At 40.9% G+C, this 23,740-nt stretch overlaps 1 protein-coding gene and 1 pseudogene across 1 annotated transcript in view; both read right to left on the bottom strand.

Annotated features, from left to right (window-relative positions):
* The window catches only part of SPPL3 (signal peptide peptidase like 3), a 71,741-nt gene that overhangs the window by 13,947 nt on the left and 34,054 nt on the right, over window positions 1–23,740 (bottom strand). Inside the window, exons 3-6 of the mRNA XM_045843445.1 lie at window positions 14,026–14,114; window positions 5,711–5,830; window positions 4,926–5,004; window positions 3,956–4,068 (exon numbers count right to left, since the gene is read on the bottom strand). Of these exons, the coding sequence (XP_045699401.1) occupies window positions 3,956–4,068; window positions 4,926–5,004; window positions 5,711–5,830; window positions 14,026–14,114 (401 nt within the window). The remainder of the gene's footprint in view (window positions 1–3,955; window positions 4,069–4,925; window positions 5,005–5,710; window positions 5,831–14,025; window positions 14,115–23,740) is intronic.
* LOC123820237 lies at window positions 14,902–15,747 on the bottom strand (annotated as a pseudogene).

Below are 23,740 nucleotides of genomic sequence, written 5' to 3'. Positions count from 1 at the left end.
ACTTAGCTGTAGTTACTTGCAATTTATTATTGATATGATCTCCGTATCACCTTATCTTCCACAACCAGTAGGGCCAAGGACAAAGACAATGGCACCAAACTGAGCTTAAATGTTCTTGAAAAGGGTTATGTAACCTGCAAGGTGTTTGTTGGCTTCTAAGACCTCTAGAAAGCTAAGCCCTATGGGACTAAGCACCAGAGTCTAGAATTTCATAACAAAAATAACAATTGCTCAATTTCTGGCACTGAACATTTTCTAATCACAGCTTAGTAGCAAGTGCTGTAGAATGAAGGGCTGGGCTACACATCTGTTAAGACTCTTCCTCGAAATGGTCAGGGAACGCTGACTGTGAACTTGTCTGAACCACCCTTGAACATCAGGTGTGTGTGCACAAGGTTCACCAGCTTTTGGCCTAATATAGCCCACTACCTATTAGTCAAATCCTCTCAAGCAGGGGTGTCCAACCTGCAGCTCACGGGGCTGCATGCATCCCAGGATGGCTACGAACGCAGCCCAACACAAGAATCACAAACTTACTTAAAATATTGAGATTTTTTTGTGATTACACGTCGCAATGTATTTAATGTGTGGCCCAAGACAACTCTTGTTCCAGTGTGGCCCAGAGCGCCAAAAGGTTGGACACCCCTGCAAAACTTTCCCGAATGTAAAAGGTTAATTTACCAGATGAAAACAGAATAGATTTTAAAAAGCTCTAGATTGAGTTCAAGAAAACTCTGAAGCTCCTTCTTAATGTCAATGCTTCTTGTTATAACCTTGAAAATATACTTCACGCCTAGTCCTAAAACCACCACATGCATTGTTTCCACACTAAATGAACCTCAAAGAATAGGCTTTCACTAAGAAACACTCATTTAAAAAAACCCTTCCGCTCCCAAGTCCCTGCCGACCAGATGACTTCTGACTCTGCAGAGAACTCTGGCGAGACAGTCTCTCCATCAGAGCAGCGCGCATTCAGGACATTCAAGACCGCGGCCAGAACGCCACATGTTTTGTAACAGCAGAAAACGAGTCCAGAGCACGCCAGCCAGCGCCCGCCAACAAACGGCGGAAAAGCTCAAAGGCTCGCTCTCTCCTTTCCCTGAGGGAGGACTCTGCTTGCTCACTAGGTCAGTTTGCCCAGTGCAAACCGGTAGGAAGAAGCTATTCTTGGACAAATAAACACTGGGAAACGATGACAGACAATGAGGCAAAAGTCTCCCAGTTAGGGACCAGTTAGGGTTTATGGGAACCTCACCAAACAGTCAAGGAAACTTCATCATGAGGTGAATTTCACAATGCAAATGTATTTCTGGTGCTGGTCACTGGGAAAACAGTCTGTCCTTCACTGCCAATTTTCTACCGACTCAACAGTTCATGTAAGGCACCCTTCGGGGTGTCTTACGGAGAGCTGCTCATCCCACTTTTCCTCCAGTGAGTCTGATTAGCATATGCCCACCCTCTACCTGCAGAAGTACAATGGAGAAAATTCTGACTTGCGCTAAAATGTTTCCGACAGCTGTTGTGAATCAGTGTACCTTGAAAAGAATGTCATCTTCCACGTGCCAACCTTTTCTTTTTTAGTGACACGCTACTAGTAAATGGGTATTTTTCTCTACACAGTGCTTGGGGAGGGTAGAGATAAGAGTATCAAGAACAGACTGCTTGCTGTTTTGAGATACCGGATCCCCTTTTTTGGGCCAGCAGTTAGTAAACTTAAAACCCTTAGCAAAACCTGTACACAGTGACGTGTGTCTGGACACATGAGTACAGAGTTCCACGAAAGGAGAGCCACCGCAGTCAGCAGTGGGATAGAGGGAACCTCGGAACGCCAGGGACTAAGAGACTTCAAGGTCCTTGAAGCATCTTCTGCCGTCATGTGGACTCGGAGTCCGCTAGCATGGAGACGAAATAGTCCTGGTCTGGTGATTATTGTTTTATATTTATTCTAGTTAAATACGTAGCACCGTGTCTCATTTCACACAACATTTGCGTAGGTGAAATTAAGTGTGCCCAGTTTATATCTGTGCTATTTTTAGTTAAATCATTCTGCTGCAAAAACCAAAAGTTCATCTCGGGAGAAGTCAAGCACACACACCTACCACTTTACCACTCTCGATAGCGAGTGTATATAAAATAGGCCTTCCCCTTCCACCACAAGCTGGGCAAGCAAGTTGTGTGACTTCAGATGTAATGTCTTGTTTCAAGTTTTTATCAATCTCCAGAAGCACTGAGGTATCAAACACCAATTCATAAGTACTGAAAGCATTGATACTTGATGTAGAAAATTTAGCAGTACAACCACTTAAAAATTTTAAATACTGTACTTCGAAATACTTATTTACACAGTGTATATACTCAAGTATTAAAGTGAACCATCACAGTAAATTTTTTTATAAGGCAATGTATGACGCTACAATAAGACCAAAGCTGTCAGGATCAGCAAAGGTGAGTCACTGCAGAGTCTAGACACTGGTGATCTGGACGCTGCCTCCCGTTCCGAGTCATTAAAGGTCAGTACGCGTCTACAGGACGCCCAGATCTGCAGCCACAAGGAACTGCTTTTGACTTTGAATACTCGGTATATGGCAGGCACTCCAAAAAAAAAAAAAGCACAACTATGACAACAAATACATAAAAACAAAAGACATATTCAAAATGAATACGTTTAAAATTTTTAACATGGTCAAATAGTAAAATCGAGAGTTGTTCTGTAAATGTCCAATTCTATGAATTGTGACAGATCTGTGGAGCCGCCACCACCCCCAACCCCCCCAGTATATGGACAAGCTGGATTGCCCCATAAAATCCCAGTGCCATTTCTTTAGAGTCACATCCCCCTCTCCATGTGACCACTGGTGTATCTATTCTCTACTGAAAATTATATTTAAAAACAAGTACATCATGTCTCGTATGTTAAGTGCTTTTTCTGTATGTGTTACCTTTGATTACAATGACATATACCACCTCGGCTGGTGTAGCTTGGTTGGAACTTCGTCCCGCAAACCAAAAGGCTGCAGGTTAGATTCCCGGTCAGGGCACACGCCTGGGTTGCAGGTTTGGTCCTTGGTCGGGGCGTATATAGGAGGCAACCAATAGATGTTTCTCTCTCACATCAATGTTTTGATGGTTTTCTCCCCCTCTCTCTCCCTACCTTCCCCTCTCTCTGGGATCAATGAGCATGTCCTCGGGTGAAGACTAAAAAAAAGAAACAATTTAAATATAATTTTACAGAGCTCGCAATGCATTCTACAGTTTGTTCCCTAGTAAGATGCAGCTTCTTAGAGTTTTTCAATAACTATCTTGATGCATATAAATGTCAAATTCTTCCACTGGTTAAAGTAACTTAATGAGAAGAAGAATCTCTTGAAACAGAAGGATAAGGTTTTAGCTTTCCTTAGGGTTTAAAATTTCTTTATTAATCCTATGTTATTGATTCCGGTTTGCAGGAAAAAAAGTTTAAAATCCTTTTGGTTAAACTCTATCCAATCTGACCATGAGCAGAACATCCTTGGTTTTAAACTGTCCAGAAGAGGCAAATGCAGAGACAGTAGATTAAAGGACGACTGGGCCTGGGTGGGGGAAGGGGTAGTGACTGTTAATGGGTGTGAGTTTCAGAGGGCGGGGTGTGGGGGTGGGGTAGAAACGCACTACAAGCGATCATGGTGATGGCTGTGCAGCTCTGTGAACATGCAAACACCCTCTGAGGTGTGCACTTTAAGTAGGTAAGTTGTATGTGTTACGTGAACTGTATCTCAAGAAAGCTCTTATTAAAAAATATCTTAAAATGTGAGTGAAAATAATAAAAAAAACTTAATGGTACATAACACCATCTTTGGATGCCTAATATGGTAATCAGAAGCAGCGCGACTAACGCAGAGAGAGGAGAGGGAGGACAGAAATGTAACTACTTACAGACCATATTAGAATTCTGACCTTTCCCACAGCAGTTACTCACCGTCCATGAGGAGCCAGTGGCCCGTGAGAACCCAGATGAGGACGAGCATGACGGACAGAGAGAACGACAGCAGCTCCGCAGCAGTGAAACGCCCACAGCAACCAAAGGAGATCCTGGAAAACACGTGACACTTACTGGACCAACAGGCAACCAAACTCGCCTGTGGCTCATCATGACTGAGTTCATCAGGGCCTGGTTAGAGCAGCAGGCAACCATCTAGGTACCGGGATGTGAAAAACACCCAAACCTCTTCTCAGTAAACTACACAGAGCTCAGATAATTATATTTCTGAACCCATTTGATAATGTACTTTTTATCCCAAATTATCCACATAGGTGTTTAGAAGTCTGAAGTGGCAATATCAATCTTCAGAGATTCTAAGTATAGGGGAAATCCTATTCTGATGAGGAAAATTAATAATTCATTTAGCAAAGAAGAATACATACTTGTAAGATGTTAAATCCATTTGCTTATCACTAATTCCTGGGAAAATCAGCTGCCCCAGGGCCTGGCCTCCTAAGTGCACGCAGCCTCTCCGGTGGCAACAGACTGGTTTCCACGGAGCAACAGCTTTCGGAGGTGAGGTGTGAGCGATTTGTTTACGTGCCGGGTTACCCAAGATGAAAGGCAAACAATGTCCGAGGAACCGCTACTTTCATACCCGATTAACTCACTACTAAAGGAACGAAAGCCTTGCGTTCAAAGGAAACTTCTCATCTTTCAATAATCTAAGTAGGAAGCAAATACAATGACTCTGACTTCCTAAGATCGGTTTATATTTCGTCTGCTATGAAAAGGTACAAAAGGAAATACTACCTTCCAGTTTTAAAAATCAAACATCTCATTTCCCAGTTTTCTGGCATTTTTTGTGCTCCAGTCAAAACAGGAAGTTCAGACTCCTAATAATGCTAGCAAGCGTGAAAGAAAAACATACAAGTTTATAATTTAGAGGAAATTGCCAACTCCTTACTTGTTCTGAGGTGAACAGGGTCTTGTTAAATACTGGCACATCGGGAGAAGAAGAAAAGCAAAAGCTATCGTTGCAAGAACTACAGAGAGAAAACGTATGGTTAAATTTTGTTGTTGTGGCTTCCTGTTCAACATTATTAAAAAAATGACATGACTTATGGGACAAATCATTTCCTAGAATACTTTTCTCAACAAGTGGATACACTCTAATTAACCAGAGAAGAAAACCATCTTCCTTTAGCACTGCCCAGACCACCTCTTAAAGAAACTGATTTGAAGTAGGAGGAAGCATAGGTGGTTTTCCTCGTTCTCTTCTATGGCAACAAGGGAAGACTGACAGCGGGCCAGGGGTTGTCTCCCACCGCGTCTAGCAGTCTGTCCACCTATTATACATTTCCGTCATTGCTTAGCTTCACAACTGAGCAGAGAGCTGAGAGTGGAATCATCTCCATTAGCTACCAATGTTTCTATCGGTGGAAACACCAGTAGGGTTTCCAATGACCACTCTGCCCAACTGGACTTCCGGTGACCTACAGCCGAAGTGACCCTACGTTGGTGTCACAGAGCTCCTGAGCTCTCAAGCCCCTGGCTCTGATTACGCTGGCATGTGTGCCAGTGGTTCAAGGGTGTGGGGAGGAGAAGCCAGACTTGTGGGAAAAAAAAAACAAAAACAAAAAAAAACTTGACAGATGGCATGATGTACAAATCTTAATTTTTAAATGATGATAAAAAAAGGTGAACATGTTTCCTTTTAGGTTAGTGTTAAGAACAGAGGAATTAATTTACCTGCTGTACATATTGTAAAAACTACTTGAACTGAGTCAAAGAAGAAGAACATTACTAGGAGAGAGACAGACGCTCCAATGGGAAGGAACAGGGCCTGGGTAGAGTCAATCGTTTGGATACCTGAAAGAGAGAAAGGCACATAACTGCTTATGTAACAAGCACCACGCCATACACTGTAGATACATGAACTCATCAGAATCGACGGTTCTGGGGAGTAGAATGTGAGATACAGATTACCGAGGCCCCCTAAATCTTTCTTTCCCAATGAGATTATGAACTCCGTGCTCTCGGTGCCTTCATTATAGTAGCTGCTCTAAGAATACTTGAATTGAGGTGCTAACCATCTGGGTAATGGGGGGCCAAAAACAAAAACAAAATCAAGAACATTCAAAGGTAGCAAAACTTCAGATTCATCTATCCGAGTGCATCTGTGGTCTTGTGTATAGGCCTGGTAAAAGAGGTAGTTTAAAGCTATGGACTAAAATTGCTGCTCACCATCTGGGGATTTACTGTACTCACGTTCCCTCTTCCCCACTGTGGCGAATAGCTGAGGACTGACTTTGGGGGTGGGGGAAGGGGAGGAACAAAAGCATTTGAAAACAGCAAATCAGGAAAACTGTGGGAACATCTTAAGGAACGAACAGGATTTAGCGTGGTGGCTCTCTATTCTCGACTGCTCATCAGAATCACCCGGGGAGCTTAAAAAATTACAATGCCCAGGCCCAACCTCACATTAATTAAAATAAAATCTCTGGGGATTAATAGGCCCAGCTAAAAACTCTCCATACAATTTTTATTTTGCATCCAATGCTGAGAAACATGAATAGAATATTTGGTGGAAAAGGTAAACGTAACCACTGAATGAACAGATCACTAATTTTATCTTGTGCGTGACCTGCTTCCAATGAACCCTGCTGAGATATCATTATGTGCACGAGAGGAACTAAAGAAGAAATTTTCATTAGCTGTGTGTGTGTCTATTTTCCCCCAATACTATACTGTTTTGATTACTGTAGCTTTGTAGAATCATCTGAAGACAGGAAGTATGTATGATACCTCTGGGGTTTTTCTTCCCCGCTCAGGATTGCTTTAGCTGTTTAGGGCCTTTTGACACACAGACCAATGAAATAGAATGCAGAGCCCAGAAATAAACCCACATGTATATGGGCAACAAATGTGACAAAGGTGCCAAAAATCTACAATGGAGAATGAACAGCTTCTTTAATAAATGGTGTTGGGAAAATTGGAAAGTTAATAAACAACACAGAGAAACTAGACTGCTGACAGTGTAACACAAAAATTAACAAAATTAATTAAATACTTGAATATAAGACCCAAAACAATAAAATACAAAGAAGAAAACATAGGCACTAAACTTATGGACGTTGGCCTCAGGTTCTGTGAACTTGACCCCAAAGGTAAGGGAAATAAAAGGGAAAATGAATGAGTGGGACTACATCAAGCTGAAAGGTTTAAGCACAGCAAAAGAAGCCATCAACAGAAAGGCAACCAACTGAATGGGAGAAGATATTTGCAAATAATACCTATGATAAGGGGCAAATATCCAAATTATATGAAGAACTCACACAATTCAATAACAAAAAAGTAAAAAACTTAACTCTGATTAAAACACGGGCAGACAACCTGAACATTTTTTACAAGGAGCACAAAGATGGCCAACAGATACACAAGAAGATGCTTAACTTCACTAGCTAGAAGGGAACTGCAAATCAAAACCGCAATGAGATGCCTATCACTGCACACTTGTTAGAATGTCTATTATCAATAAGACAAGAAATAGCCCTGGCTGGTGTGGCTCAGTGGACTAAGTGCCAGCCTGTGAACCAAAGGGTCGCCGGTTCGATTCCCAGTCAGGGCACATGCCTGGGTTGTGGGCCAGGTCCCCAGCAGGGGTGCATGAGAGGCAACCACACATTGATGTATCTCTCCCTCTCTTTCTCCCTCCTTTTCTCTCTGTCCAAAAATAAATAAATAAAATCTTTAAAATAAAAAAAAAAGACAAGAAATAATAAATACTGGAGAGGATGTGGAGAAAAAGGAACCCTCACACACTACTGGTGGGAATGTAAACTGCTACAGCCACTACGGAAAACTTTATGGAGGTCCCTCAAAATATTCAGACTGGAGCTACCGTAGTACCCAGCAATTCCTCTTCTGGCTAATTGCCTGAAAATTTTGAAAACATTTACTGTAAAGATATATGTACCCCTGTTGACTGCAGCACTATGCACAACAGCCAGGACATAGAGACAACTGAAGTGTCCCCCGAGGGATGGCTGGATAAAGAAGATGTGGCACTAATATACAGCCATAAGAAAGGAGTAAACACTGCCATTTGCGACAACATGGATAGATCTTGAGTACTATGTATGCTACGTGAAATAAGTCAGACAGAGAAGGACGAGAACCCTATGATTTTACTCATAGGTGGGACATAAAGCAGAAAGCGACAAGTGAACAAACAGAAATGACAACTCCTGGACACAGACAGCAGTATGGTGCTTACTGGCGGGGAAGAAGGGTGGGGAGAGGAGGAAGAGGGTGAACGGGTCACAGGTACGGTGACGGAAGGAGACCTGGCTGTGTGATGAGCACGCAGTGCAGTGCACAGACGATGTACTACAGAGCTGGACCCTGAAGCTTATCAATTATTTACCTTAATAAGTGTATTTTTATTATAAAGAAATATTAGTAAAAGCCTCTCCACTAAATGAAGGCCATGAATAAAATACGCAACCAAGATGAACACAACCAGACACAAAAGGCTATGCAATCATGAACCAACATTTAAAACTTGCTCTTCAGCATTTAAATTTACCCGTTCCCAAGTAAGCTATTCAGAAATTTTGGTGAAATAACATATTAAATATTTTTACAAAACAAAAGTTGCTTCTCATTGGCTGGGTAGATGAGTTGAATCACTCAGGAGTGGAGCAATTCGATTCAGGAGCAACGATCTCCAGGTCAAGACAGACAAATGATCGAGACGAGGTCTGTCCGGAATCACAGAGAGACCCATTCAGCATGGCCATGAATTTTGGAGGGGGGGTGGTTTTCGTACCTTAAAGAGTCCCATGGATATTTATGAGACAAAACTATGAAATCTCTCAATTTCTCTTAGTTTTTTTAAAAGATTTTATTTATTTTAGAGAGAAGAGGAGAGAGGGAGGGAGATAAGAGAGGGAGAAAAACATCGATCGGTTGCCTCTCATACATGCCTTATGTGCCTCAACTGAGGCATGTGCCCTGACCAGGAATTGAACCGGTGACCCTTCTCTTTTCGGTATGACACCTAACCAACTGAGCTACACTGATCAGGGCTCATTTAGTTTTTGAGTGTTCTACAGCAGTTCAAAGAAGAACTAGAGGAAACTACAGAATTTCAGGTGCCTTTCACAACAAAATGATTTTTCAAATGAATGATTTTTATAATGTGGTAAGAAACAAAACTTTTAAAAATCTTTAAATGTTCCCTGGCTGGCGTAGCTCAGTGTATTGAGCGCAGGCTGCGAACCAAAGTGTCGCAGGTTCAATTCCCAGTCAGGGCACATGCCTGGGTTGCAGGTCACAGCCCCCAGCAACCACACATTGATGTTTCTCTCTCTCTTTCTCCCTCCCTTCCCTCTCTAAAAATAAATAAATAAAATCTTTAAAAAAATCTTTAAATGTTAAAATTTCCCCCTTCACCAGTAAATTACACCCCCTTCTCCTGTAAAGCAAAGCATCATAGTCTGCAGATTAATTACTGTATTTGTTTATAATAAATCTAAATGTTAGAAATTCATTCTGCAACCAAAATGCAGAATGGAATACAAAGAACCCTTCCACAGCATGAGATAGAATCACAGACTGGTTTTTTTTTTTTGAAAGCACAGGTTGTAAACCAGGGGTACCGCACACCGGTTCAGCTAGTTTTGTAGAACGGTGCCGGGGAGAGCTTACCGGACGGCGATGTCACAAGGCCCGTTAAGCCCCTCTGGTTGCTCGCAGTGTGCTACCTAAACCAAGGCACACCGCTTCCACACTGCCCTCCCTAAGGGTCTGGGGGGAATGGCCCTGAAGTGGGGGAACTACTACTTAGAAATGTTAGCTAAAATCCAGTGACTTCAGAAAAAAACAGCAAAGCAAACAGAGCAGCCGTAACTGGGAGAGCTTAAATGCAGCTGCATGATCTTTAACGCCAGAATCAACATAAGGAGAAGGCATCATGACGGAATTACAAATAATGCACAGAGACATTATTTTCAGCATTCACTGAACATGGCTACAGGCTAATCATGTGTATGGCCATAAAACAGACACTGGGCAATACACCAGTGTTGCTGATAATTGTTAGGAAAGTTACTGATTTTGTACCCTCATGAGAGCAGCTTGCTTTTAAACAAAGATTATTTGACTGAACACCTATTATACAGTCGGCAACATGAGGAATTTTTAAAAGTCACTTCCAGATCTTACAAAGTTTAGAATCTAGGTGGGGAGAGAAAGATGTATATACTGTATCTCTACTAATGAAGAGAACTGCAGTAAAGGACTTCCAAATGTTATGTAATGAGGGGTGGGGGAGCTTTAGCAAAACCACTTAACACAAATTAAACGAAGGACTGATGTGCCAGGGTTAAAATCTCTGTATGTGGACTTCTTGGGGCAGATGTGGTGATGAAACAGAAGTCAGAGCAAGGTCAGAGAAAACCAAAGAGGCCTCTGAGGGACCCCTCTCCGTCCGAACTCTTTCCACCGTGGAACACAGCACCCGTGCGGAGAAGCGCAGAGCACAGTGAACCACAACATAGCCAACACCGCCCAGGTAGAGAAACAGAACCTTGCTAACCTCAGACATGTCCGTGGTGTCCCTCCCAGCCACGACTTCCTTTCTCTTTCCTCCAAAGCAGTGGTCCCCCCAACCTTTTTGGCACCAGGGACCGGTTTTCATGGAAGACAATCTTTCCACGGACGGGGTGGGGGTGGGTGGATGGTTCTGCCATGATTCAACCGCATTACACTCAAGCTTACCTCCTGCTGCGCGGCCCCATTCCTGACAGGCCCGGACCAGTACCGGTCCACGCCCTGCTCCACAGGGTTAGCTGCCTTTTCTTACACTTTCTTCTTCGCTTTACTTTATGTTTTCTACCTGAGCATGCACTTTAATAAAGTACTAATACGTGTTTATTTTGCCTGTTTTTTTTTTAACTCACTATGGCCATGAAATCATGTAATATTTTGGTTTTTTTCTGTCTGGTGTCTTTCACTCAACAATGTGCCACTGTGCACAGCTGTAGTTCACTCATTTTCACGTCCTGATTCTTATTTATTTCGGGAGCAGGCAACTGCAACCTTTAAGAGATCTCTCTCTTCTACACACTTTCTCCTTCAATCAGGTCAAAACATTCTCGCCAAAGTCTTAACACTAAATTCACACCTCCCTTTTCTTAGAACTTTCCCCTATTCCTACAATGTGATCGTCGAGGACTTCAGTCTCTTTAGCCACTTACACAATCTCTTGTATTTCTCTGTTCATCTTTCAGGCTATTGTTTCTTTGACTTTTGATAAATGCATCCCCTTCTCCATGCCATCCCTTCAATATGGAATGGTGCCTTGCTCCATAATCAAGTACTACACTGACCTTCTCTGCAAAGGCCTCTCCTTTTGTTATGTTGATCCTGATTCTATGGGAGTGAACTGCATTCTAGTCTAATCTGTGTTTATCTTTTTGGTATCCGTGGCCCAGATTAGACACTGAAGAAATATATTTGTTGAGGATAATTCAGCAAGCATGGGAGGGAGATTTTAGAAAATAACCATTTAAATAATCACACATTACTCTTTTAAAAAATTATTTATTTTTAGTGAGAGGAAAAGGGAGGAAGAGAGGGAGAGAAACACTGATGTATGAAAGATACATCAATCAGTTGCCTCTCGCGTGCCCCCAACTGGGGACCTGGCCCAAAACCCAGGCATGTGCCCTGACAGGGAACCAAACTAGTAACCCTTCCATTCGCAGGCCAGGGTTCAATCCACACCAGCCAGAACTACTATTCTTTATACACTGATTAAGAACGAGAAATTTAAAAAGTGATGTTCCAGGTAACTTCCTTCTACTTCATTGACTGACTCAACCACTTATTTGAGGATAAAACTGTACTTATTTTTATTTCTCTTCAGTTTCTGTGATGCAATATATATAACAGATTTATAATCTGGTTTAAGTACATCATTTGTGCACATGCTATATAACACAGAACTTTTAAAGGAGTTTCAAGAGTAGAAATATAAAGTGATTTGCCCTGACTGGTGTGGGCTTCATTCCACAAACCAAAAGGTCACACGTTCACTTCCTGGTCAGGGCACATGCCTGGGTTGCAGACCAGGTCTCTGGTTGGGGATGTTCGAGAGACAGCAGATCAATGTGTTTCTCTCACACATTGATGTTTCTCTCCCTCTCTTTCTCCCTCTGTTCCCTTCTCTCTAGAAATAAATAAATAAAATCTTTTTAAAAAAAGAGTATAAAGTGATTTGGCTTAAAATGTTGATAGATGGTGAGGTGCTATGCAATAATTTAACCTGAAAATCCGATCTTGACACTGGGTTTTACCTGGTGCCGGTAATCCACTGGTACAGTGTTTTACCTCATACAAGGGCCTATGTCATAAGAAAAAACTTGTATTTAACTGATTCTACTTACTGTATTTATCATGCCCACTTACACTGCTGGAGACAACACATTTAATGGGGTGAAAACTGGGCAAGTACTGATGGGATAATACAATAACTAGAGAAAATGAAACAGATATTAAGTGATCACCAATTTAACCTCCAAGATCCTCCATGATAGTCTATCTAATTTTACATTAGATCCCTAGTACTTCCTCCCTGTTCAGTGGAGATGCTAACTCTGAAAGTCATGCTCATTCTCCCCTCCGTGTCTGTTACTACATTCCTCCCACCTGGAATGACGAATTCTCCACAACCCAAGTCCACTGTCTCCAGTCAAACTCAACCTTCTCTAGGAAACAGTCCCTTACTAACCTGACCCTCTGTTGCTCACCCCGACTTGCCTTTCTCTTTCCTCTTCGTACATGGATGTGATGTCAAAATGACTTCCTTTCTAGTGCTGACTCTGACCTACTGATAGTAGATGCTGTTCAGAAGGATTCTGAGGCTATGTTAAAGTATCTCCTGCAGGAACAGGACGAGAAGTAATATTTTTTATGTCTGTCTTAGCATTTATGAACACCTTGGAAAGGATTTTGGTCACAATGCCCATGTGACAGCTTGGGAACCAGCTCTTACACTTTTCCATCTTTCAATATACCTACTAGATTGCCAAGTGCATGGTAAGTATCCAATATCAATTTAATTCAAAGCAATTCTCCTTGTTTCTAATTTAATTCTTTTTATAAGCATTACCAGCTTTTTATAACTATATTGAGGTACAGTTTGTAAAATTCACCCATTTTAAGTGGATAACTCAATAGTTTTTTGGTGGCAAATTTACCAAGTGTGAAGCCATCACCTCAAAAAGATCCCCTCATGCCAGTTTATAGTTAATTCTTCTTCCCACCCCTAGGCCCAGGCAACCACTAATCTCCTCTTTCTCTATGTATTCGCCTTTTTGGACGTTTCATATAAATGGATTCCTACAACATGTATTCTTCCCTGTCTGCCTTCTATTACTTAACACAATATTTTAAGGTTCATCCATGTCATAGCATGTACTTCATTCTTTTTAATGCTGAGGAGCATTCCATACACAGACTATTTGTTTATTGGTTCACTAGCTTATGCATCTTTGAGTTGCTTCTACTTTTTGGCTATTATGAATAATGCTGCTGAATATTTGCCATATAGTACACTTTTGTTTTTTTAAAAGTGTTCTTGTAAATTCTAAATATCAGAAGAGATACTGTGCTTAGTTTTGAAAGTACTTCAAGCAGTTATCTTTAAGAGTCAATGAATGAATTTATGATCAACACATATAAAATGATCAGCCTCAACAAAGTATTTAAATGAAGTCATAAACAAGCAGATACTAACCTATCTTGCTTATCTTTAAGAAGATAAAGAACCCGCAGTAGCAAGCTCTTAAGGCATGAGTTAAAAGCATTACACAAGGAATCAGCAGTTCAAGGAATCAGTAGTGCAGATTCAAAACAAAGAATTTAACAAATTACACCAGACAGATTAGATTGTTACAGCACGTAAATTTTGAACCCAGTGAATTAACTGGAGTTATAGAAAGAGTCAAATAGTAACAATTACATGTATGAAAGTTAATCGACATAAAGTGACTTACTATTATTGCTGCTGTTGCCATTGAAAGACCCGGAAGAATTGCTACTGTCTTTCTCTTTATCTTGATTTTCGAAGTCCATATTAAGGGACCTGTGGAAAAAATCGTATAGGTTAAGTTTTAGTTTTGCTTAAGAAAAGTTAGTTAGAAAAGTAACAAAACTACTTTAAATTAAAATGCTAAGGTATCAGGAGAGAAACGAAGATCATTTTTGAACAACTCTGCAAAATAGGTCTTGCCACATTTCAAAAACAATCTACATTCCTTCCAATATGTCAGAGTTCAAGAGTTTTAAAAGCATTCCACTGTGGCTGAATCTTCCAGCACATCCTTAATTACTTCCTTATGTTATAAATACCTAGAAGGAGAAATGCTGGGTCAAAGGGCAAGCACGATTCTGAGACTGTTACATACTGCACAACTACTTCCAGAAGGGCCGGACCACTTCTCTCGGATAGCAGTGTATGACAGTGCCGGTCCCTCTGCACCCTGCCGGCCTTCATTCAACAACAAACATCCATCTGCGTTTCTACTCTACCTAGACTGTTCCAGGTCCGGGAGAGGCAATGAAGAGTGAATTAAACAGGCCTTATGTTGAAAAAGAGGGAAACTGACAATAAACAAGAAAAAGTAAGTTAAATATATAGTTTATTAATAGAAAGAGCTAAGGGAAAAGGGCAGGAAATGAAGAAATTAGGTTTGAAATTTTAAATAGGGTGGGCAGGGAAGGCCTCACTGGGTGTAACTTCTGAGTTAAGACCTGAAGGAAGCCGTTATTGTCAAGCCGGGGGACTAAAAATGCTGTTTCATTTCAGAATTCTTCAACTCTGAACAATTTTATGAACATGAACTTGCCCACTTATTTACATAACAAATCAGTTAATTAGGTTCTTTGTAAGAAATGTAGAACACCAGTTTGTCAAGACAAAGCCCATCTGTGAGAGCAAATGGAGTGGAAGTAGCCCTGGGGCTGAGGAACAGCTTTGATTTCTGGCAGAACTGGCGATTCCACAGCCTTCCGACCACCTTCGCACTGCTCTGTAACCTCGTGTTTCTCTTCCCTGGTGTGGAGGATCTCCCCCTCCTGGCGTCTGGGCTTGCGCAGCTGCTGCTGCTGAAGTAAGCATCAGTGAGATGCTTGGGGATTTTCACACCACCGACACCAATTTCGGTGGAGACTGCAATGACAAATTGCTGATGTGTTCTACACGGAGGAACTGGATGAAGGGACAGGGGTCCAGTCGCAAGCAGCAAGGCACTAATCAGCCCCTTCGGGAAAACCAGTGAGGACGGTCAGAATGGTCCCGGGAGTGAGGCTGGCCCGCAGTTCCCCACATGCTGACTGAAGGGCTTCTTGCCATGGCTCAACAGCTTTTGAGGAACATCTTTAGTGGGATAGTATCTAGGCATTTTGCAAAGTTTAACCACTCAAGTACCACCATGTGGTTTTGTAACACTAGCAAGAACGTTTTCCTTTTTCTTTTCAATCCTGGATTTAGCTGTGGAATACTTCCTCTCGTACATGGCCTTTCGGGAATACACAGCTGAGGGGGAATACCTGCCAGTTCCTCTGAGGAGGACAGGGTTTTGGCTGCGGTGCGGCTTCCCCTTCTTAGGCATCTTGGCCTTGAAGTGACCCTTCTTAACCTTGCCACCAGCATCAGCCTTTCTGGCTTCAGGTTGTTTCTCCTTAGTATCCGGCTTCTCGGTTTTTTCACACGTCATCTTGCAAGATGGGAAGGAACTCATTTATTTTTTTCTTTGTGAACTACCTGTTCAAGTCCTTAGTGCATTTCCTACATTCCTTTAAAGGAGGGGTTTGTGGGAGTCCGTATGGCGAAAAGACCTTCCTGGATGATGGAAACACTCTGTCTCTGCAGTGACCAACGTGGTGGACATCAGCCACATGAATGCTCAAAAAAGGGGGGAATACAACCGAGGCACTGAATTCTACGTTATTTAATTTTAACTAATTTGGATTTAAGTAATTTGAGAGCTAAAACTATAAAACTCTTAACATGAAAACAAAGGTAAATCTTTGTGACCTTGGATTTGTTCAAGCCATTATATCATTGCTGATTTCCATTTTTATTGAGAGGGGGGCACTGAAATCTTCAGCTGCATTTGTGGATTTATTTCTCTTTGAAGTTCTGTCAGCTTTTGTTTCAAGCATTTTCAAGATCTTTTAACAGATGCATAAACATTTGGGATTATTGTATTTTGTTCCTTAACTGACCCCTGTATCATTATGAAACAACCTTCTTTGTAGTAGTATTTCTTGCTCTGGAAGTTGCTTTGTCTGATATTAATACAGCCACTCCAGCTTTCTTTTCACGAGTATACGTAAGATTATTTTTCCCCAATCTTTCACTTTACGTCTTTTTTTCTGGCTTTATGTCTATAATATGTAATTGGATCTTGCTTTAAAAAAAATCCTCACCTGGGGATATATGTATTGCTTTTGGGGGGGAAGGAGGGGTGGAAAGAGAGAGAAATATCAACCAGTTGCCTCTCACACACCCTGACTGGGGACAGAACTGGCAACCTTTTGGTGTATGGGACAACCGTCCAACCAACTGACACCCAATCAGGGCTGAATCTTGCTTTTTATTTCAACCTGAAAAATCACCTTTTAATTGGGGGATGTTTAAACCCATTTCATTTATGAGATTACTGCTACGATTAGGTTTGATGCTATCGTGTTGCTATTTGTTTTGTATTTGTCATGTATTTTGGGGGGTTCCCATTTATCTGCCTTTTTTTGATACTGACACAGAATTTATGAATCTGTTATCTTCTTTGTTGTCTTGTTAGTTATAACTCTTAATTTCAAATGGTTGTTTGTTACAAAGTTTACAGCATACATTTTTAACCCACACAATCTACCTCCAAGTTGCAGTATACTACTTCATGTACAGTTGAAAACTTTATAGTAGTTACATTTATTTTTTCCCTCTTAACCTCTGTACTACTATTGCCATGCATTTTACCTGTTACACTATAAACTCCATTTTTTGTTTATACAATTATTTTAAACAGTGTTAAATAAGAAAAAAATCTTATGTTTATCATGTAATACCATTTCTTGATCTTCATTCCTTTGTGCAGCTCCAGACTTCCAACTGACACCATTTTTAATCTGCTTGAAGTACGCATGTGCTTTAACATTTCTCATAGTGCAAGTCAGCTGGTGATGAATTCTGCCAGGTGTTGTGTGTCTGAATACATCTCTACCTTGTGGTCATGTTTGGAAGGTGTTTTTGCTATGGAACTCCATGTAGACAGTTTTCTTTCTGTGCCGTACAGCTGCTGTTCCATTGTCTTGTCACTTGTACTGTGGTCAATGAGAAATCTGATGTCCATCCTTATCTTTGTCCCTGTGCACGGAATACATCTGGCCCCTGCCCCTTCTTTCCCTGGCTGCTTTTCAGATTTTCAATTTTATCACTGGTTTTGAGTAATCCGCTTATGAAGTGCCTTGGTATAGTTTTCTTCATGTTTCTTGTGCCTGGAGGTTACAGCGCTTCTTAGATCTGCGGTTTATAGTTTCCTTTTCAAGCATGAAAAAATTTTGGCCCTTCTTTCTTCAAGGATTTTCCTGTCCCTCCCTTTCTTCTCCTTTCAGTGACTCCAGTTACCCACACATTAGGCCACTGGAGGTTGCTGTGTAATGTCTGATAGCTCAAGAATACTCTTTTCATTACCGTTTTTTCTCTTTATTTCACTTCATATAGTTTCTACTGTTATGCCTTCAACTTCATGAATCTTTTCTTCTGCAATGTCTACTTGATAATTCCATCCCGTGTATTTTTTTAATCTCAGATATTATTTTCATCTCTAGAAGTTTGATCTGGGTACGGTATTTTAAAATATCTACCTACTTTTCTGTACACGTGTAATACAATTACACTATCTGTTTTGATGTACTTCTCTGCTGATTCTAACAACTGTGTCAACTCTGGGTTGGTTTTAATTGATTATGTTCATCACTGGTTACGCTTTCCTTCCTCTTTGTTTGCCAGACATTTTGAGTTTTACTCTGTCTCAATATTTTTATGCGCCTTGGCCTGGTAGCTCAGTTGTTTGGAGTGTTGTCCCGACACGCCAAGGTTGTGGGCTCGATGCCGAGTCAGGGCACACAGAGGAATCAATGAATGAATGAATGCACAAATAAGTGCAACGACAAATCCACGTTTCTTTCTCTCCCTCTGCCTCCCCCTCTCCTGTCCCCTTCCTCTTTCTAAAATCAATAAAAAATAAGTTTAGGAAAATATTTTTATATTGCCACTGGCTGCTTGATTTTTAAAAAAAAATATTTATTTATTTCTAGAGAGAGAGGGAGGGAGGGAGAGAGAGAGGGAGAGAAACATCAATGTGTGGTTGCCTCTCACGTGCCCCTTGCTGGGGACCTGGTCTGCAACCCAGTTATGTGCCCTGACTGGGGACTGAACCTGTAACCTTTAAGTTCACAGGCTGGCACTCAATCCACTGAGCCATACCAGCCAGGGGGATATTTTTATAATGCTGTAAATCTTCCTGAGCTTTGTTCTGGGATGCTGTAAGTTATTTGGAAATAGTTTAATTTGTTCAAGCTTTGCTTCTATGATTTATTAGGCAGGTCTGAAACAGTGTTCAGTCTCAGGTAATTATTCTCTACCACTGAAGCAGGACCTTTCTGAACACCTTCCCCAATGCCACATGAATTATAAGCTTTTTCCATGCCGGCTGCTGGGAACAGGTACTTCCCCTTCAATACTTACCTTATTCTTCCCTCAGTCTTCAGTCATTCCCTCACATGCACGCACTGACCCACACTGACCAATACCCAAGGCAGGCCTCTTTCGTATTCTACTGGATTCTAGCTGCCTCAGTCTCTCCGGACCCTCAGCTTTGTCTCCTTGACTTAGGCAATCCTTCTCCCTGTACCACAACCCACAAACAATCTTTAATATTTAAGTTTATTTTTGACCAAAACAAAACAAAACCAAAACCTGTATAGAGATGGTTTCCAACTTTATGGTGGTTCAACTTACAATTTTCCGACTTTACAATGGTGCAAAAGTGAAGCAGTCAGTAAAAACCAGCTGCTCTCCAGCCTCATCAGAAGACAGATATTGCTGGGCCTGTTGCTGTCACATCCCCATCAACCAGCAATGAAGTTCAAGGCTTCAACCACTCTTCAGGCCCACATTTTCAACTGTGTCTATTAATGGCACATACCCATACAAACATTCTGTTTTCACTTTCAGTACAATACTCAATAAATTACGTGAGATATTCAATGCCTGTTATGAAACAGGCTCTGTATTAGATCAGTCTGCCTCACTGCAGACTAAGTGTTCTGAGCACATTTCAGGCAGGCTAGGTAAGCTACGGGATTTGGTAGCTAGGTGCATTCATTTGTGACTTACAATGTTTTTCACTTACAATGGGGTTATCAGGACGTAACCCCATCATAAGTCAAAAAGAGTCTCTATATTTAAGGTATACAACATGATGTTTTCATACATGTATACACTGTAAAATGATCACCACAATCAAACTAATTTACATATCTACTACCTCCCATAGTTGCCTTAGCAAATATCAAGTATACAAGACATTATTAACAACTATAGTCACTATGCTGTACATCAGGTCTCCAGAACTTACTGCTCTCATAACTGAAAGTGCATACCATCCCCTTTACTCCTGCACACCAGCCTTTGTTAACCACTCTTCTATTTTCTGTCACTATAAAGTGGCCTTGGAGCCCTGGTCAGTGTGGCTCAGTTGGCTGGAGTGTCCCCGTAATGGAAAGGCTGCAGGTCTGATTTCCAGTCAGGGCACATGCCTAGGCAGCCGGTTCGAACCCTGGTCCAAGCACAGAAGCAACCAATCAATGCTTCTCTCTTGAATCGATGTTTGTCTCTTTCCCTACCTCTCTCTCAAAAAGCAATTACAAGTGTTCTTGGGTAAGGATAAGAAAGGAAGGAATGGAAAGAAAGAGGGTGGACTTGGGGCAGAGGGGCTGGGGACCATCTTAAGACAGCTTGAACTGTTCGTCATTTCTCAGGGTCACTGTCCTTTTCCGTCTGATGAACAGTGTCCTGCAAATTGCTGTTCCAGCTAGGGTGGTAAATCCAGTTTCTATCATTCCATCTTCCCTCCCCTCCAACTCAAGTGTCTTTCCAATAATAAGCTGCCTGAGAAATTTTAGACCAGCCTCAAATGATAATTCCTGGGTCTCACTGAAAAAGCCCCCTTTAAAGTCTTTCACTTTTCCTTCCAGTTACTGTTCGCTCCCTCATTCAATGCCTTCCTGTAGGTCTGTCAAACTCTCTGGGGACTTACTGAAGATGAGTGATTACGCTTGCTTCTCTGTGCAGCGGGGAAAATCAAGGAGAGATAGGTGTCAGCTCTGAGTAATACAGGATGTCTAGGAAAGCTCAGCCAAGGGGTGGCAAACATAAGGCTCCTAAATCGAGGATCTGTTTGGTTTTTAGAACCTAGTTTTACTTGATATAGTTTTCCCCTCTGTACTTGAAACGTGAAGGCCCAGTGGGGAATAAGTAGACCACTTCACAAATCTTTTATCTGATATTTTATGGCCTACTTCTCTTATGGAGCTTTCTAGCTCAAAAATGGCACCACTTTTGGATCTAGTTTAGGCCACAAACCTTGAGGGTCATCCTTGACTCTTCTTGCTCATACATACTATATCCGTTCCATCAGCAATCTCGTCCTAAGTCTACTGATACCTCATTCCACCACTGCTGGCCCAGTTAAAGCCATCATCATTTCTTGCCCGTACTAGGGCAACAGTCTCTCCCAGGTTTCCCTACTGCACCTTTCCCTCTGACCCAACAATCTATTTCCCATTAGAACACGGAATGCTCTTTCTAAAACACAAACCAGATTATGTCACCCCCTGCTCTCAACTCTGTTGAAGGCTGATTTCTCCAACTGCACATGAACATTCTGCAGGACGGACTGTATGCCAGGCCGGAAAACACAACAAATTTAAAAGGACTAAAATCACAAAAGGTATGCATCTGACTACAGTGAAATTGAATTAGGTTGTCGAAATTCAACAACAGAAAGAATTTTGAAATACCTTCAAATATTAAGAAAGCAAGCAACACAATTATAAAAAGACCTGCATGTCAAAAGAAAAAAAAATCACTAGATAATTTAGAAAATATCTTGAATGAAATTAAAATGTAAAATTTGTGGAATGCAGGTAAAGCAGTACTTAAGAGGAAAATTTGCTGCTTTAAATGCCTATATTTAAAAAGAAGACAAGTTTCAAATCAACTGAATTTCCACCTTAAGGAACTGGAAAATGAGGCACAAACTAAACCCGAAGCAAGCAGACAAAAGAAAATAAAGACAAGTGTAGTTCAAAAATACAAAACCGAAAAAAGAAGAAAAAAATCAATGAAACTACAAGTTGTACTAAATAGTAAACAAAATAGAAAAAACAACAACAACAAAAAGTCTCCCCAGCCCTGGCAGCTGTGGCTTGGTGGGCTGAGCAACGTCCCGGGGACTGAAAGCTTGCTGGATCAATTCCTAGCTGTGCACATGCCTGGGTTGCAGGCCAGATCCCCAGTTGTGGACATGTAAGTGGCAAGTGACGGGTGTTTCCCTCTCTCCCTCCTCTCTCTCTAAAAATAAATTAAACGTTAAAAAAAAAAAATCTTCCCAGACTTTAGATGGCTTCACTGGTGAGTTCTTCATATATGCATATTTAAAGACAAAATACCACAATTTTAATATAATCTTTTTCAGAAAACAGAAGAGGAAACACAAACGTATTCAACAAGGGCGATTTCAATGTATAATTAAAGGCATTGTGACTTCCTTTTTTGCAGAAAACACACCACTGAAGTATGGAAGACGTGAGGTGCTGGACCAAAGCCCTAACCCCTGGGTTCCAATCCAGACCTCATTACCAATGAGCTGTGCAATCTTTACCAAGTTACCACAGCTTGTTTAACTTCAGTTTCCTCATCTGTAAAATAAGGAAGTTCATCAGAGAAATCTTTTCCGTTAATGTAATTCTTTGGTATACTTCTAGCATAAAATTTTGTTTAAAACCTGCATCATCCTAGATTGGTATAACCTACCTATAAAACAGTAGGACAACATCCAGTAACAGCCAGTTTATACTCTCTAAAGTCTTTCAAGTTTTGGATATTTAACTTATATAATTCAACCAAATGCAAAAGAACACGTAAAAAGATGGTCACCTTGACAACCCACATGTCCAACAAGAGTGGAGTAAGATATTAATGCATAGAAATATCAAATTACAAAAAAAAAATTAGTATGTCAATGATTGTGGAAAATGTTGTCAGGTGAAAATAATCAGAATATAAATGATTTAAATTGTGAAAATGTATGCAGCATGTAAGTATATGCCAAACAAAAGGTCACATGTACTGATGAAAGTACAAATAATGTCATTTAGTTTTAATGTGGGTGAGATGCTGCAGGAACTTAACTCTTGTTTACATCAATTTAGCCTACAATAAAACTGGCTTTGTTATGCTTCATTAAGTCATTTCACTTAAAGTCGCAGAGCCCATTGATGACATTAAATGAGGATTTACTGTAGAATAAGGGTTGTAAGTCTAAAGATTTTTTACAATTACCAAATCCTGCCCTAATTGTGTGTGGCTCAGGTGGTTGGAGCATCATCCCATACACCAAAAGGTTGTGGGTTCCATTCCTGGTCAGGACACACACCTAGGTCGCTAGTTTGATCCCCAGTCAGGGTGCACACAGGAGGCAACTGATCAGTTTTTTTCTCTCTCTCTCTTTCTCTCTCCTTCCCTCCCTCCTTCAAATCAATAAACATATCACCAGGAAAGGATTGAAAAAATAAGTAAAATTACCAAGTCTTTTGAAATGTTGCCATAGTATATATGCAAAGAAAAAAAGATTAGAAACTTGTCCAAAAGATAGCAATACAAAATATTAAGATTATGTGATAAGGTTCTAAGTGGCTCTGGCTTGATTATTACTTCCTTAGAGTCATTATGAATCTAGGGCTCTCGATACAAGACTCAACGATTAAAACTTTTATCAGTTGATGCTGGAATTACCAACAGTATTGCACTTGTTCTAATCAGTGTTGAGACATGAAGCCCGTGATTCTGCTAAGTACCCATTATGATCCAGATATAATACTGGACAGTTCAACATCCTTATACCATTTCATTTATCACCATCACTCCCTTTCAAGTTCTCAATTTAAAATTTCTCATGTGGCCTTCATTTTTAAATGCATCAGCCACAAAACTATTTGAGTTATACAATCACTAAAGTTTCTTTCAAGAAAGGATAGTGAAAAAAGGGGCGAAGTACCCAGCTCCCTATTCCTGCGGCCGCCTGCTAGGGCAAGGACCTCAAGAGGATCCAGTTTCAGCATTCCCAAGATCAACAGAGGAAAATACTTGGTAAATGCTAATGTCCATAATTCTAGTAACAGTAAGTTGAACCATAAACTATTTCTATACGTCAAAAAACTGAGCAACTTCATATGGCTCAACCTATGTCAATGCCTCCATATTACAAAAAATGCTGTATTGTTCCCTTTGAGACTGCAGAGCCACTGTCAAGGCCCCTTACCCTTGCCAGTGAGTGTGCTTATGAGAGTCATTATTTCAGAACTAGAATTTAAGCAATGTATGTTTACATTAAAATGCCAAAGTCACCCTGGCTGGTGTGG

This window comes from Phyllostomus hastatus, unplaced genomic scaffold (genome assembly GCF_019186645.2).
Source record: "Phyllostomus hastatus isolate PE091 unplaced genomic scaffold, TTU_PhHast_1.1 phas_contig_1162, whole genome shotgun sequence".
Lineage (NCBI taxonomy): Eukaryota > Metazoa > Chordata > Mammalia > Chiroptera > Phyllostomidae > Phyllostomus > Phyllostomus hastatus.
Note: the sequence above shows the minus strand (reverse complement) of the source record. Positions and strands in the feature narration are given on the sequence as shown.